A 16,455-nucleotide genomic window follows, 5' to 3' on the forward strand; every position below is an offset into this window, starting at 1 on the left:
TCCGGCCTTCTGCATACAGCTCGTTGTACGGAAGCTAGAGCATGGCTCTCGGCTCCCTCGAACTCATCTTGTGCTTAATTGGAAGACATTTACTATATTCAAAACAATTTAAACAATTAGGAGATGTCACATTATCAATATTCGAATAATAGCATGTATAGCGAACTTTGACATCCTTTACGGTAGTCCTAGAACCGACTAAACTTGGCTCTGATACCACTAAATGTAACACCCCTCACCCATACCCTCCGCCGGGATAGGGTTCGAGGTGTTGCTGGGACTTTACATTTTGAAACGTACTAATTTAAGTCACTGGTTTTACTCAAATTTAAAACTTTTCACCTACGAACAACTCGTCCCTTATATAGGTCTACGAAGCCCTAGACACACCCTAAGGCAGTTCGGGACAAACCAAGAGTGTTCGATAGACCCTGGATATCTTAGGAATACTTTTCTAATTTGAAGTATCACACGCCCATGTGAGTGGGCCGTGTGGACTCACACGCCCGTGTGTTTTGGGACACACCCATGCCCTTCGGTCGTGGGCAACACTGACTTATCAACACGGCCATAGTACACGCCCATGCTGTCTGCCCATGGACAACACTGTCTTTTAGACATGGCATGTACACACGCCCGTGCAGCCTACCCGTGTGCACTATTGATTTAGAATTTTAAGTGCAGGGGACATACGGCCATAGCCCACACCCATGGGAAGGAACCGTGTGTCACACACGGCCTAGACACACGCCCGTGTGTCTAACCATGTGGACCCTAATAGGCTATTTTCCAAGCCTTTGGTCACCCTTTCTACCATCTATACTTAATGGTTATCAATTTCTAAAATAAAACATGACCACACATTTGTAAATCTTTGATAAATCTTATTGTATGGAAACCTCATATAATTGGTTTTATACATGAAAGGTTATTTCTCTTTTAGTGTTTATGGGTTTCCATGTCACTTTAATTTGTCCGAAATTGGCTCATTCATGCGACTCATTGCCAATTGGTAACAGCCCATCACATGTAATTAAAATCATGCATAGATTCGTAGGTCATAGCCTACTTCAATTAAGCCAATTTCCATGCCCAAATACTAAGAAATAAACATATTTTTACAGGCCTTCATTGGCAAAGCAAATGACACATATAACAAAATACTCAAAAATACTATTCATGCCATTGAACAGAATAGAAATGTCTTTATACCAAAACTTGTCTAGTTGACAGTGTGTTAACTCTCCAATCGTCTCCCAACTCTTATGAGTCATCGAGCTCTGTGACACAAGGAAAAAGAGAGGGGTAAGCATTTACATGCTTAGTAAGCTCGAATAATAGGAAAGTAAACTTACCAAGTGTTTAACATGCATCCATGATAGATAGGGAAACCAACAATTATTAAATGGTTCCCTATTACATGCACTCAATCAATAAGTTAGTAGCATAATCAAGCATTTAATTAGATGAGCTTATCATTCAACATCTCATTTACACAAACATCTCATGTTAGTCTCGTTGAGTTTCTAGGAAATCTCGATGGAGTACCCATTAACCGTCAATTCATACAAATGATCATTTCATATATACACTCCCACAAACCTCACATCTTATGGCGGGATTACTAGTCCAGGCTAAATCCCCCATTTTATGAACTCATAAGGTCGGGATTTCCAGTCCAGGCTAAATCCCTTCATACGACAAACACCCTTAATGAGCTCAGATCTGAACTACCAGTCCAGGCTAAATTCATATCTAATCGAATTACCCGTCCGGGCTAAATCCATAATGCACACATATTTTTCAAGAGGCTTGGTCATTTAAAGGAACACCCGTCCAGGCTAGATCCTTTCTATACTTAAGATCACGGATTACCTGTCCGGGCTAAATCCTTACTGCAACACATGTAGGACTTCATTACACATGTCAATTAAGGTTTATTCATCAAATTCCCTTTTTAACCTCAACCGAGACATTTATCACAATTTACCATCAATTATGCATTTCTATGATATTTCATGCCAATAATAAATGCAATCATCATGCATTCATAAATCATAAAATTATGCATATTAGGGGTTTACTTTAAGTTATCCGAACTTACCTGGTATTTGTTTCGGAGTTGTGTTTTGGTTCTTCCGAAACCTTGCGTTTACCTCGATCGACCTCCGAAATTTGTTCATCGGGGTCTATAACAATAAAAATAGGTCATTAACACTCCACATTATACATTACAAGTCTAATTCTCACCCTCAGTCCAAATGACCATTTTGCCCCTAACCTTTAACATTTTTACGATTTAGTCCTTAGGCTCGTATAATGAAACACATGCAATTTCTATCTTACCCAAGCCTAGTCGAACACTTTTCTCTCTTATGGCAACCCACATTTCCCATTATTTCTCATTTCTACCACACATTTTATAATTTTTTCAAAATGGTCCCTATAAGGGTTTTTCATGAAAATCACCTAGGGAAAGGTGTTTAACACATATTCATCCTTCATATTCCTCTATAATCCATCAAAATACAAGTAACTCATGCATGGGTAAATTTTTAAACATGAACCCTAGCATGAAATGTGGGTAGAAATGAAGAGAATAAGCTACCGAGATTCTAAAAATACAAAGAGCATTAAAAACAAGGCTTGGGAGCACTTATTATTGAGCTTGAAATGTTTGAAAACCCTAGCTATAGTGACAAGAGAATTTTGGCAGCTATAGGAAAGAAGATGGCTGATTTTGGCTTGATTTTTCCCATTTTTTATTTCATTTAAAAGTCAAATGACCAAAATGCCCTTAAGCCATTTCTTTGAAATTTCATCCATGCAAGCTCATTTTTGTCCAAAAATTTAAAAATTGGGAAAATTACTCCCCAAGTCCTTCTATTTTATAATTTAAAGCAATTTCATGCAAATTGCTTCTAAAATCGAAGTTTTGCAATTTATTCAATTTAGTCCCTAATTTTCCAATTGGGCACTTACACAAAGAATTTCTTCATGAAACTTTAACACATGCATATACTTATATTTTAGGCCTCATAATAATCATAAAATATATATTTTGAGGTCAGATTTATGGTCTTGAAACCACTATTCTGACTATGCCCTGTTTCGGGATGTTACATTTATTCAGCTGTTAGATAAAAAATTTTCACTAAAAGACATGGGGGACCTTCATTACTTCTTAGGTGCTGAACTCACTCGATCCTTCACTGGAAGTCTTCATTTATGCCAGTAAAAGTATATCAAGGATCTACTTGACAGAAGTTCTTTTACTAATGCAAAAAGTGTCCACACACCAATTATCAGTTCGTCAACTTTGTCTAAAGATGAGGGCAATTATCTTACTGATCCTACAGAATATCGAGTCTTGTCGATGCACTTCAATATGTGGTTCTAAATCGACCTGATATTGCTTATACAGTAAATTGTGTGTGTCAGTTCATGCATGCACCCACCTTAGTACATTTGATGGCCCTAAAATGAATTTTACGGTATTTACGTGGGACCATAGATCATGGGTTGATTTTTCGTCCATCCAATCAACTCTATCTCGTTGGTTATGCTGATGCCAACTAGGGATTGAATTTTGATGATCGCGGATCTACGACGGGACATTGTGTGTATTTTGGAGATATACCTGTTTCGTGGTATTCGAAAAAGCAACAAGTTATTTCTCGGTCAATAGCAGAGGCTAAGTATCGCAGTCTAGCTGCAGCCACCAGTGATGTTACATGGTTAGTCTTTCTCCTAACGGAGCTACAAATATCATCTCCTGATTTGCCTACTATTTGGTGTGATAATTCTGGTGCAGTAGTAGTTGCTGCAAATCTGGATTTACACTTCAAGTTCAAACATGTTGAACTTGATCTATTTTTTTTCGGCAAAAAAGTCGCTCAAGGTTTGTTTGTTGTCAGTGAAGTATTAGCATGTGACCAGGTTGCTGACATTTTCACAAAACCCCTGTCTGTATCTTTGTTTACTCAGTTTCGAAATTTGCTTTGAGTTTTACCTATTGAGAAGTTGGGTGAATGTTAATGTATAAGGTAAGTTAGGTTGTTAGTAGTCAGTTATACAATCTGGTATATTGTTGGTAGAATTGATTAGCAGCAGTTGACACTTACTCATGTATATAAGTCTTGTTTCAATTCATTCAAGCAATTAATAATAGAATATTCAATCAATACTCTTTTTTTTTTATTTCATTTCTATTTCCTATACTTACTAACAGTTGGGGAGGACACTTGCTACTGTTGTTGTTCAAGTTGATCACTTGGAGAAGCGTCACCGCCGCCGTTATTGTTGATAGTTGTCATAGATCTATTGTTGAGAAAATGGTGAAGGACAGGTAACTTTGAGATGGCCTTGAGTAGGGAGTAGGTGTTCTAGTTTCTCCATTTCGAGGTAAAGAAAGGAAAAAAAAATATTTTGGATTAATTACATAAAGGTTTTAAACCTTAGTTAAAAGTAAAAAAATAAATGTCACGTATTGTCATTCAATTGGCTAATGTGTCACATTAGAAATCTATTAGTGAATTAATAAATTTTTTAAAGGTGGTGACTAAATTATCTTAATTAGAGTGACTAAATTGAAAAAAAATTAGAGTGACAAAAACAGGACAAACTCTATTTTAGAGTGATCTTGGGTGTCGTTTACACAATTATTTTGTGATTTTTATTTATAACATTATTATCTTAAGGTTATTTTTTATTTTTCAATTATTTGTACATATAAATATTTAAGTTCATAATGTTACAAGAAATAAGAGAGTAAAATCGAACGTATTTTTTATTGATCAATAGAGATATTTACAAAGCTTCTCTAAAGTCTATATTTATAAATATAAGAAGTGCCGAAACCATTTTTATTTTGAAAAACGGAGGTCGACTTTTAAACGAAAATGGAGTTGCCACCAATCCTTTTTGTTTAGGTGTGATCGGGTCACCTTGTGATCGATCATTTTAATAAACTCATTTTAATAAAGCATTTCGGTTTATTAAAATAACATTTTTGGTCTACGAAAAACTAGAAAACGGATTCGGGAGTCAGTTACGCGCGAGGAAGGATTAGCACCCTCGCAATGCTCAAAATTGGTACCGTATTGATTAATTAACGTCCTAATGTTGAAAATTTGAAAAAGATTTTAAAATACAATTACTTTAAAACGTTTGGATAACTTGAATTGGATATTGAGATTCTCTCGCTTAGAAGGAATAGAATATCATATCCAGCACGATAGGACACAACATTTCAAACCCTCGATACAAGATCATCTTATAATTTCCAAAACTCATGCATTTGAAATTTCAAAGGGATATTTGGCTATCTGGTCAAATGGTAAGTCGAAACTCAGCACGATTGGGCACAATTTCTCGAATTTCTAAACACAAAATATTGTCTCATTTTAATTTAAGAAAACATGGACAAAATTTCAAAAGGATATTCAGTTATTCGGTTGAACGAAAAATCGAAACCCAGCACGATTGGGCATGATTTCTCGAATTTCTAAACACGAAATATTTTCTTATTTTTTAGAAATCCTTATCTCGGGATACAAAATGTCATATCCAGTGAGTTAGGACACAACACCTCGAATTCCTGAGAATAAACTTTTATTTGAAACTTATACGTTTTGATTGAAAAAGGGTACCCGGTTACTTAGATTCAACGAGGAAAATTGGAACCTAGTAAGTTAGGGCACAATCTTCTCGAAGATGCCAAATACTGAGTATTGCCTTATTTTGAAAAAAAAATTCGAATAAAAAGAAACAATTAAACGAAAAACATTTTATTTTAAACAATAATTTGTGAGTAAAATGCCGCGCTAATAAATTACAAAACACAAATATTAAAAAAACAATTCACGAAAACTACAAGATAGACCAATTTTAAAACTAACATAAACAATCAAAAGAAATGATAACAAAATAACATGGTTAATAACGCAAATAATAATAATACATTAATAAAAAAAATAATACGTTAATAATAATATTAATGGTAAAAATAGAAAATAATATATATATATGAGGATGATGAAAGTATGTAAGAAATAATAATAAAACAATAATAGTAATAATAATCATAACAAATATAAAAAGAAAATATATAAGGTAATGAAAATATAAAATTAATTAACGAGAATAATAGTAATAATAGAATAATGCTACCAGTAACTATAAATATAGTACTAATGATTAAAATAATAATAACAACAAAATAGAAGACAATAATAATAATAATAATAATAATAATAATAATAATAATAATAATATATTAATAAAAATGAAAATTATAAAAATAATAATAATATAGGGAAAAAATATTATATAAGAAGATATAAATAAATGATAAAATAAAATAAAGGTATATAAGGTTTTAGGTAAATAAATAAATAGAATGAAAATATAATAATAGTAGTAATAACAATACAAAACTATCAATATAGTACCATGATAATAATAACAATAATAATAATAAAATAATAAAAATAACAATATGTTATTAATAATAATAATAAACAAATAATGGTAATAAATATATAAAATAATAGTAACAGTAATAAAATAAATATAATATAATAATAATAATAATAATAATAATAATAATAATAATAATAACAATATTTAAAAATAACACTCCCCCCTCCCTTCTAAATTCGGCCATCGGTCCGGCCTTGCTCCAGTCACCGGACCTCCACGAGCCGCCGTTGGCGCCACCGTACACTGCAGCCAGACCTAAAAAAAACCCTTTTTCAGTAATTCTAAAATGGGTAAGCTTCTTCCCTTTATTTTTACTTTCGTATAAAAAAACAAAATAAAATTGAAAGGAAAACAATAAACAAACAAAGAACTTAAAACGAGAACAGACAAAGAAACCTCTTTTGTTTTAATCTTTGATTAATCTCCAAAAAAGAACCCCCTGTTACAATAGTTTTAAATGCCTTTTATAGCCAAATTTTACAACTGATTGCCTCCTTCCATGGTGGCAAGTGGGGTAATGGAGTTAGTGGGGTGATTTAGGAGTTAGTGGTCGGTTTAGTGGGGTGCTAATTGGATGGTTGGTGTTCCGGGCTCAACTTGTTGGACCCGGACAAAATTTGGGCTCTACAAGAAGTATACATGATATAAAATTCTACTTCTAATTCATATTAGATTCCCAAAGTACATTAAACATATTTTAATTTAGATGAACATTCGATTAATAATAAAATATTTATAATACTTCTCGTTGGATGTCCATTAATAGATAATATGCCTCACTAAAACCATTATAAGATAAAAATCATATGGCAAAAAATTGAAAGAATTTTTGAGAAATATATTTTGATCTCTTGGGAGTTTTAACAATAATCATAACAAATTTTGATCATGATATTTCTATAATTATAGATATATTCAAATTAAATTAATAAATATTTACATAAATATATTAAACAATTTCTCTTAAATTTCTATATACTTTTAACATTTTAAATCTTTAAAAGAGTTAGAATATAAATAATGATTCATATATAAAAATTGTAACAATAGTAATTAGACGCGTGTTAAATAGTTTTGGCTCAACTATTATTTCATACGACATTATTAGTATTTTCTTCTTTTCTAAATCATTCTCACGAAAATGGAAAAAAACATTCAACACTTCTTGGAAATCAGACTTTTGTAAACTGATTTCCACCGAAGCCAAAACTTGTTCTAGGCACTTATGGGGAGGGTTGTTCTATTTCAGTTATTTTTGTTTTAATTTGATTAAAAAAAAAACCGAGTTGAGAGGAAAGGTATTTTCTGTTTACCGAAGGTGGGGTGGGGACTGTAAAACGTCGGTGGATTTTATCAGTTTGGAAATAGACAACGAGGGCGTGAGGGGGGCCAATCAAGCAAACAATGCTCAATTACCGTCACATTTGATGTTTAACTATTCATAAATTTTAATCATTCAAACTTGACCTAAATTTATAATGATAAAGTTTTTATTTTTATTTTTATTTTTATTTTTATTTTTATGCATCAACAGAAGAGTTCTACTTGGGAATGAAAATGAGAAACGAAGTTAATTAGACGGTGAAAAATGAGAAAACCGATTTTGCTTTCTACTTCCATAATAAAATCCATAAATAATTTCATGCCAAGTAGTACATATATCGGGGTCTAATGAAATTAATGGTAAATAGATTTTTTTTTTTTTTTTTTACAATTTGAACCAACCCAGGGGGTTCCTCAAAAGTTCTTGAACAACCCCAGCGGCCAGCCTTCCTCAAACCAAAATCACCTCATACTAGTGGCGGGACTGGAAGTTGCAGTAGACAGAGTACTCATCATTTTCCTCCTTTCTTTCCTCTGTACAACCCGAAGATGTGGTGATCTGGGTTTTGTTGTTTCCTTGGAAGACCTAATGCAACGATAAAATAATAATTCATTCATTCATAATCCAATTGGGGGCATTGTGGCCAAAAAAAATAATGATTCACTACTTTCTCTTACTTTTGTGGGCAGAATGGATTGTCAAACTTTGGAACAGGCCTAGCATGGGGAACCATTGTCCTTCTCAATTGCTTCACTGCCTTCTCTTCCTCTATCTGTCGGTCAATACATCATATTTATATTTGTAATTCTCTGCACATGCTGGCCATAAACAAGTATAGGACACAGAATATTTATATTTATATTAATATTAGTAATTCTCATCACATACCATTCTAGCAGCTTCACTCTCCTCCCTGTATCTCTTGTACATCATTTCTTTCTCTTTGATCTGTGTAAAAAGAACACTCATTATTGAGAAGAATGTATATGGAACCGGAAATATCACAAGATAATGAAACTAGGATTTTACTTTTTGATCGAATTCTGCTCTTTCCACCGCCCTGTGATTAACATGGAGACTGAATTCTTGCACTTGAGTCAGGGGCTTGCGTAATTTCTCTGGAGCAGGAATTGGCTCCCTACATAGATGACAAGAAAAAGGATTTAATATATTTCTTTCAACCCTTTCCAAATAAAAATCACGAATATTGAATACACTTACTCTTTTAGAATTGGTTGGGCTTTGAAGATCCTCATCTGTGCCTCTTCTTTCTCCTTTCTCAATCTTTCTTCCATCTCTCTTTGCATCTCCTCCTCATGCCGCACCAGACTCACCAATTGGAAGGGTTCTGGTTTTGTACAGTGCTTGGGTTCTGGTTTTGGAGGAACCTGCATAAGACTTATCACCATTAAACCAATATTCACTACAATCATGTGTTAGTACACATCAAAATGACAGGGAAAAAAAAATTACCACAGGGTAGTCAGTGGTGTAAGGATATGGATTGGCCTTGGGAACCCTGGCTCTTTCCTCTTGAAACTGCTTCTCTATAATTTCCATCACAAACTTCCTTTCCTTCTCAACTCCTCTTTCCTGAAATAAGATCATTAGCTAAAATACCGAACTATATCTTTTCTGGTCTTTCACCAGTCGTGGACAACATGAGAAAATAAGTATACCTCTGTTTTCAGATGGAATGGATTGGGAATGGTGTTTCTTGGAATTGGATCATGGCTAGATTCTGATTTCAGAGAAAGCTGCAAAAGAAAACAAACATGTAGTGAGTATTTTGCTTTTATGTTCAGATCAATAGCAGACTAATGACTTGGTGAATTTGAATAACCTTGTCAAATAAATCAACAACGGATGCTGCTGGATGTATCCTATCATTTGTTGCAAAATGGAATTCTTGAGGTATTGTCGCTTGTTTCTTTGCGTTACAGAAGATTCCCAATTCTCCTTTGCTCTCAAATATCTAAACAAGCCAAAAAACTTGAATCAGTTCTTTTCAACTATCAAGTAAACATGGTTGCTACATACCAAGCATAATTTAAATGATAAGAGTACCTTTTTGTTCAATGGCCTCGCCTTAAATTTTGGTGCTTTTTGAAGTTCTTCCTCCTCAACTTCAACAGAACTTTTGACCTTTGAAGGCCGTGCCCTCAGTGATGTTTGAAGTGTAGGGGTTTTAGGTTCTGTGAGATGAGGTCTCCACTGATTATTCTGTTACAGCAAACAAGGAGAGAGACGATGAGCAAGTTCAAGGTTCCAAAAGTATATCATATGAATCAAAAATAGGATTCGGTTCTCCAACCTGACGAGAAACTTCTGTTGAAGCTACTGAAGACGTCTCTGCGTTCTTATTGGCTCTAGTCATTGTCTCTAAATGAAATTCCTGAAAATCGAGGAAAATTTTTAGCCTGATTGCAAGGAATATCTTCCTTTTCATCTCCCACCGGTATCCCAAGGATAATTTACCTGAAATTCTGGAGGCTTTGGAGCACTTCTTGGTAATACAGGTATCGTTTGAGCTTCAAAAATCTGCTCCAGTGAAAGAAAACGGGATACAAATTCAATTAGAAACTTACTGGGGCGAAATAATCTTAAACAGTAAGAACAATGGAAGATCAGTTTGGTGCAAAAAACCAGATAAAAGCTGGGATTCATAGATGGTATAACTTATAAGCATTAGTAAGACACCTTCTTATTTAGTGGTCTAGCTTTGAATTTTGGAATTTTAGCCATCATTTCTTCCTCAAGCTCCGCGGTGCTCTTTACTTTAACAGAGCGCACTCTCTGAGCTGTTTCAAATGCAGGTTCTTTTGGCCTTGTCAATTTGAGCGTAGGCTTAATCTGCACAGGAGTAGCATGATCTTGATGAATTGGAAGCAATTTTGTGAAAGAACAAAGAACACAAGAAGTTATGTGATTCAATTATTTACATTTGAAGGAAAACTGTTAGGAAGTGATAAATCTCTGGTACTCGATTGGAATTTCTTCATCATTTCGGCCATTGAGACGAATGGTGCTGCTGGTTCTCGAACATAAATCTTCAAGGGAAACAAACTTTTAATATTGGTTCACAGTTCTTAGTGAAAATATGCAAGGAAGGATGCGCAGATTAACATCAAACCTTTCTTTCCAATTTGTTAGAAGTTTTAACCGTAGAAGAGCACAAGTTGGAACTACCACTGATAAGACCGAGTTTCGACTTGTGGGGCAAGTGGTGGGATTTTACGTTTAGGATCTAGAGTATAGAGAGAAGCAACGAAGAGACAACGTCAGATATAAGTTACAAAAGAACAGTAGCTAAAAACTTAACATGCCAAAAGCAAGAGAACATAAGCACCTGTCTAGACCTCCCTCCATCTAGTTTCTGACGTTTAATGGCTTGGTTCTCTAGAGCCAAATTAGGAGTTCCAGCACTGCCTTTTTTCGGCTTCAACACTGATGATGGATTCCTTATCATACTAGCTATCTTTTTAGCTGCCTGGTGCTTCTTGTCACTCACCAGTTTTTTCTGAGAATTCATCAATGGTTTAGGAGTGCAAGCTTCGGTTTCTACTTGCACAGAAGATTCGGCTTTCTCCTTGTCACCAGTTACATTTGAACGTCCTTTTTCAGTCAGGACACTGAATATTTAACAGAAAGGAAGCAAATATACAAGGATAAGAACCAAAGTATTCATAATAGAACTCAGATACTATTTACAAAATTTTCAAAACCCAAAGAACAAACCTTTCTTTCTCTTGAGCACATAGAATCTCTACTTGCTCCTTACCTTTATGATTAGGACTCTGAAATACAGTTTAAAATCATGAGAAAACAGAAGAATTAATCAATAACAAGAACGGATGAAAGTCCACTAATCACCTCATTGACAATTTGATTGTTTTCAACATTTGCCTCAGAGGGTTTGACTTCTTCTTTTACTTTATCCGGTACAAGCACAGTTTGAGGCTTGTCCTCTAAGCCATTAGGATTAGGAGCTGCTTCCTTTACTTTATCAGGCTCGGTTTGAGGCTTGTCTTCTGCGCCATTGGGATTAGGAACTGCTTCATCTGAAGCTTCCGAGGCCTGCAGCAAAATTATATTCATAATGACCAAATTCAAAATGAGAGAAATTGCTTTAGAAGATATTTAAAGAAATTCCCACCTTTTGAATTTGATCTTCTTCACTGAAATTGCAGAGACTCTCAACATGAACGGATCGATTATGGGCCTTAATTTTAACCATACAAGCTGCATTATGGGGAAAAACCAAAAAGAAATGAAATCTCCATAAGATAAAAGCAAAAGGTTGGCTTGATTACGGAAAATATGGGACCAAAATGTAACTTGATTTGATTTACAGTTCAAATGAGAATTAACCAATTCCATTATCCTAAATTCATTCCAATAATTTTGAGTAGAACAAAGGCAGTTTTAAGGATAATTAATGTATATTCCTTTTCCTATCAAATCTAAGTAAACAGAGACACAAAGGATTAGTGGATCAAACCTAGGAGTCTATTAACAATTAAAATCTATCTAGACAGAACTCCAAGAAAATTAAGAGCCATCTACCAAAATGAATCAGTTACAGAGAAAATAATGATTCAAAGAATACAATCTTTAAAGAGTGAGGATCAGTTGATTCACAAAATAAGAAAGAAACAGGAAGGAGAAAGAGAAAGAACATACGAGAAGGGGCGTAGCTTAAGGCGGTTTCAAACCAGAGCTCGGCTTCACGCGTTTCTTCTTCCGACTCTCCTTTGATGAAATCAAAGAAACGCGGCGCTGAGAACTCGTATATCTCGTCGATCATCCTTGCCGTTGCCCCACTCGAGTCATCCATCAGATGCAAAACAGAGAGATTCAATCTTCCAGGGTTTAAGGGGGTCGGGAGCGAGTTATTATCGGAAAGTCTCTAGATATTTCGCTTCCTTCTTAGATTCTTAGAAGATCCGCATTACTGGCAATAAGTGCGGATGATTGCAGATTGGAGTTAAACATGAGGAACTGCAACGGTCGATTTTTTGTTTTTTGTTTTTTTTTTTTGAATTTGGGGAAGGTGTTGTAACGGTCAAATTTGTGTCAATTTGGTGAGTAAGAGATGAGGTGCCTTTCTAACGGCTATTTCCCACGCTCTCCTGAGTCCTGACCTGTATAAAGTGTGCCGTTTTGGTTCCGTAACAAAATTTACTTCATTTTGTTCCTACACTTGTACGAGGGTCAGTTAAAGTACATTGACTCCTTCAATCAAAATTTATAAATACTTAATCTAAATCCATTTAGTATTTTATATTTAATAATTATATATACTTTTATTAAAATTTTAAATATATATTTAATATTTATATTATAGCGTTATATATTTACTTATTATATTATTAAAATATAATATATATTTTGAAAAATAATAAATTATAAAGTTTAAAATGAGTTTCCATTGGGAAAAAAAATCAAAGTGGGTCAAGTTAAGTTAAATTTGGGGTTTGAAAGTTAAAAGGTTAGTGTTTGTCCAAGTCCATTAAACCTTCCCAAAAATAAGTCTTAATTAATTTAGTGGAGGAAAGATTTTCTTTTGTTTAATTAACTAGTGTTTTAAGCCTTGCAATGGATTTTCTATTATACATATATTTTTTAATATATTTATATTATTATTTAACTTTTTTTTTGTGAATTACAATAATAGAGTAAAACCAGAACAACTAATGCAACTAACGTGATTCGAACTCAGATCACACCTGGGACGATGAATATCCTTGACCATTAGGTCATAAAATAGGGTTCTATTATTTAACTTTTTTAATTGAATTGATATCACTAATAACTCTATTGAAAAATTACCAAATTATCCAACTTTTAAAACAAATTTAGCTCTGCATATTTATAAAATTAGTCATTTTAATTCTAATTTGAAAAAATTCTATACATTTAGTCCTTAACATTTAGAATAATTTGTCATTTTAGTTCTAATTCTAAAAGTTTAAAAGGAAAATATTTTAAAATTATTTTTGATGAAATTTATAAAAATAATTTAAAAATCTAAAATCATAAAGAAATTATAAATAAAAACCAAAATATATGTATTATAAGGCTAAATTTGATGAATATGCTATTTTTTAATTAGGCCTTTAGGACGTTTTGGCCTAATTATAAAATTAACATATTCTTCAAATTTGGTCGTATTATAAATAAAAAATATATATATATATATATATATATATATATATATATATATATATATGTCAAATGATTCAAAAAGAAATGAGCATGGAATAGATTGATTAGAGAGATGAAGTTTTACATCTCCATGGGACATAGAACTGACAAAGGTATGTCCCTTGATTCAGTTTAGCTTATATTATCAATTTTTGAACTAGATTTTCTAGGACTTTGGTCGTTAGACCACTTACATTTGGAAGTTATTGATAACATGTCCAAGTCGGAAAGAAATAAGGTGAAGAAAAGCTTTTTAAGGTTTTTATTTCATGAAAGATTTCACATTGCATAGTTTTCTCTACTCGAAGATTAAGTCTTTATATATTTTTAAGATAAGAAAAAATTCAAAACAATTTTTTAATAGTTCAAAAAACTGTTATTTTTTAGAGGAATTTAATTAAATAATATGTTATTAATTTAAAATATGGCACTTAGTTGGATTTAAGCCAACTTGATTTTTTTACCTTACTCACGAAGGTGGCATTAGTTTAAAAGGAGCATAATTCGAATGGTGTTAAATACTCTTCTTATTTAGTGGGTTTTGGAGGTACATCAAGGAATATTTTAAAAAATAAAAATATTTTAAATATTTTTCCTCTCTTTTTTAAAGAAAAATAAATTTATAACTAAACTGACAAATTTTGTAAATGTTGAGGATTAAATTTATTGAACTTTTAGAATTTGAACTAAAATGAAAAACTTTTGTAAACATTAAGGGCTAAATTTGTTGAATATTTTAGATTTAGGATCAAATTAATAAAATGTGTAACCATTGGTGGCCTAAATTTGTTATTAGGTCAATAAAAAAAGACTCATGTCAGCTTTTCGTTATTCTTCTAATGGTAACTAACAAAAGAGTGACTAAAGTATTTGATTTTGAAAAATTGAGTGACTAAATAAATAATAATAATAATTGAGTGACCAAAATAGAACTAAAAGCGTAGTGGGGTAACTATTTTTTGTAGTTTACCTTAAAAAGTAACATGAGTAAAAAATTATGACAATAATCTAGAAATACATATTCAATTTTAAAAAAAAAATTAGTAACCAAATTAAGAGGTATTTTGACTTTAACATAGTAAAAATATTACCAATAAGTAATTAGGAGTGAAGGTGGACTTATTCCCTATGCATTTGAACCAAGTTTGAGTCTTAAAGTTGTCATTGTTGGAAGGACTTTACCTAAATACCATCCTTGACTCAAATAGGATTCCTTTTAGATTGTAAAACGAATCAAGACACATTTGATTATAAAAAAAAAAACTTATTGGTTCGAGTTGAAGAATTTTTCTTTGTTGAACTCTAATTAAGTTAACGAGGATGGAAGATGAATGTTGAATGAAAAAGTCTATTTTGATGTGCCGGTCTTCGAGACCTAACAAGAACCTCTAGAGATCTCTAATTATCCTTCCAAACTTAAGAAAACTAGACAAGTTAAAAGTGTGCTTCAAGAATTGAAAAAAGTAAGTTAAAATACCTTACAAGAAACTATTCTTGAAGATAAAAAGAAAACTCCTTGGAGTAATTTTATTAATCAAAGAAATAAAAAGTAACTTAGAACCTAATGGTGGCTATGCCCTCTTTAACTGGGCACATCTAAAGCATGCAAATAGAAAATAAACTCAAGAAATCCTAAGTTAAATGAAAGTCCAAAAAAATTGGCTTGTACATGTACAAGAACTAATCTATAAGTATTAAAAAATTAGAAATAAATAAATCTATAAATATAAGACTCCAATAGGATGAAAGTACTAATTCAAAGTCCAAAACTCATAATACCCATTTTAATCAAGTCCAAAATTTTTGTTTACGTACACTACAACAAAACAGGTTTTTAGCGGTGTTTTTTGTGGTGTTTGGATTAAAACGCCATTATAGATCGAGCATTAGCAGCGCTTTTTGAAAAATGCCGCTATAGATTGAGCATTGGAAGTGCTTTTTGAAAAACGACGCTATAAGTCGACCATTACCAGCGCTTTTTGAAAAACGCCACAAAAAAATTAAGCACAACGCCGTCGTTTTATGTTAACTCTTTTTGAAAAATACCACTATAGATTGAGCATTAGCGGAACTTTTTAAAAAACGCCGCTATAGGTCGACCATTAGCAGCGCTTTTTGAAAAACGCTGCAAAAATATTAAGCACAACGCCATCGATGAGCTTTAGTGGCATTAGCGACGCTTCTTGAAAAACGCAGCTATAGATTGAGTGTTAGCGGCGCTTTTTGAAAAACACCACAAAAAATTCAGTAAGACGTTGTCATTTTATGTTGAGCTTTAGTGATATTAGCGACGCTTTTTGAAAAACGCCGCTATAGATTGAGCTTTATTAGCTCTTTATCAAAAATGCCCCAAAAAAATCTGATCTGTCTATTTATTATTTAACTGGTTTATTTATATTAATTAAAATATAATTTATTTTTGATTGAATACTTAAATTCTT

At 32.8% G+C, this 16,455-nt stretch overlaps 1 protein-coding gene across 1 annotated transcript; it reads right to left on the reverse strand.

Annotated features, from left to right (window-relative positions):
- Window positions 1-8,084: 8,084 nt before the first annotated feature.
- Window positions 8,085-12,898, reverse strand: LOC108454785 (protein TPX2-like). The gene is made up of 19 exons (XM_017753357.2): window positions 12,491-12,898; window positions 11,964-12,049; window positions 11,681-11,884; window positions 11,546-11,604; window positions 11,157-11,439; window positions 10,941-11,054; window positions 10,750-10,857; window positions 10,508-10,660; window positions 10,286-10,348; window positions 10,122-10,202; window positions 9,875-10,030; window positions 9,651-9,782; window positions 9,487-9,564; window positions 9,281-9,400; window positions 9,029-9,195; window positions 8,837-8,945; window positions 8,696-8,755; window positions 8,485-8,579; window positions 8,085-8,392 (listed from the first exon to the last, which is right to left on the reverse strand). Exons 1-19 carry the CDS (start codon window positions 12,642-12,644, stop codon window positions 8,269-8,271), a joined length of 2,346 nt encoding a protein of 781 aa, XP_017608846.1. The 5' UTR covers window positions 12,645-12,898; the 3' UTR covers window positions 8,085-8,268.
- Window positions 12,899-16,455: the final 3,557 nt, after the last annotated feature.

Source organism: Gossypium arboreum, chromosome 3 (genome assembly GCF_025698485.1).
Source record: "Gossypium arboreum isolate Shixiya-1 chromosome 3, ASM2569848v2, whole genome shotgun sequence".
Taxonomy (NCBI): Eukaryota; Viridiplantae; Streptophyta; class Magnoliopsida; order Malvales; family Malvaceae; genus Gossypium; species Gossypium arboreum.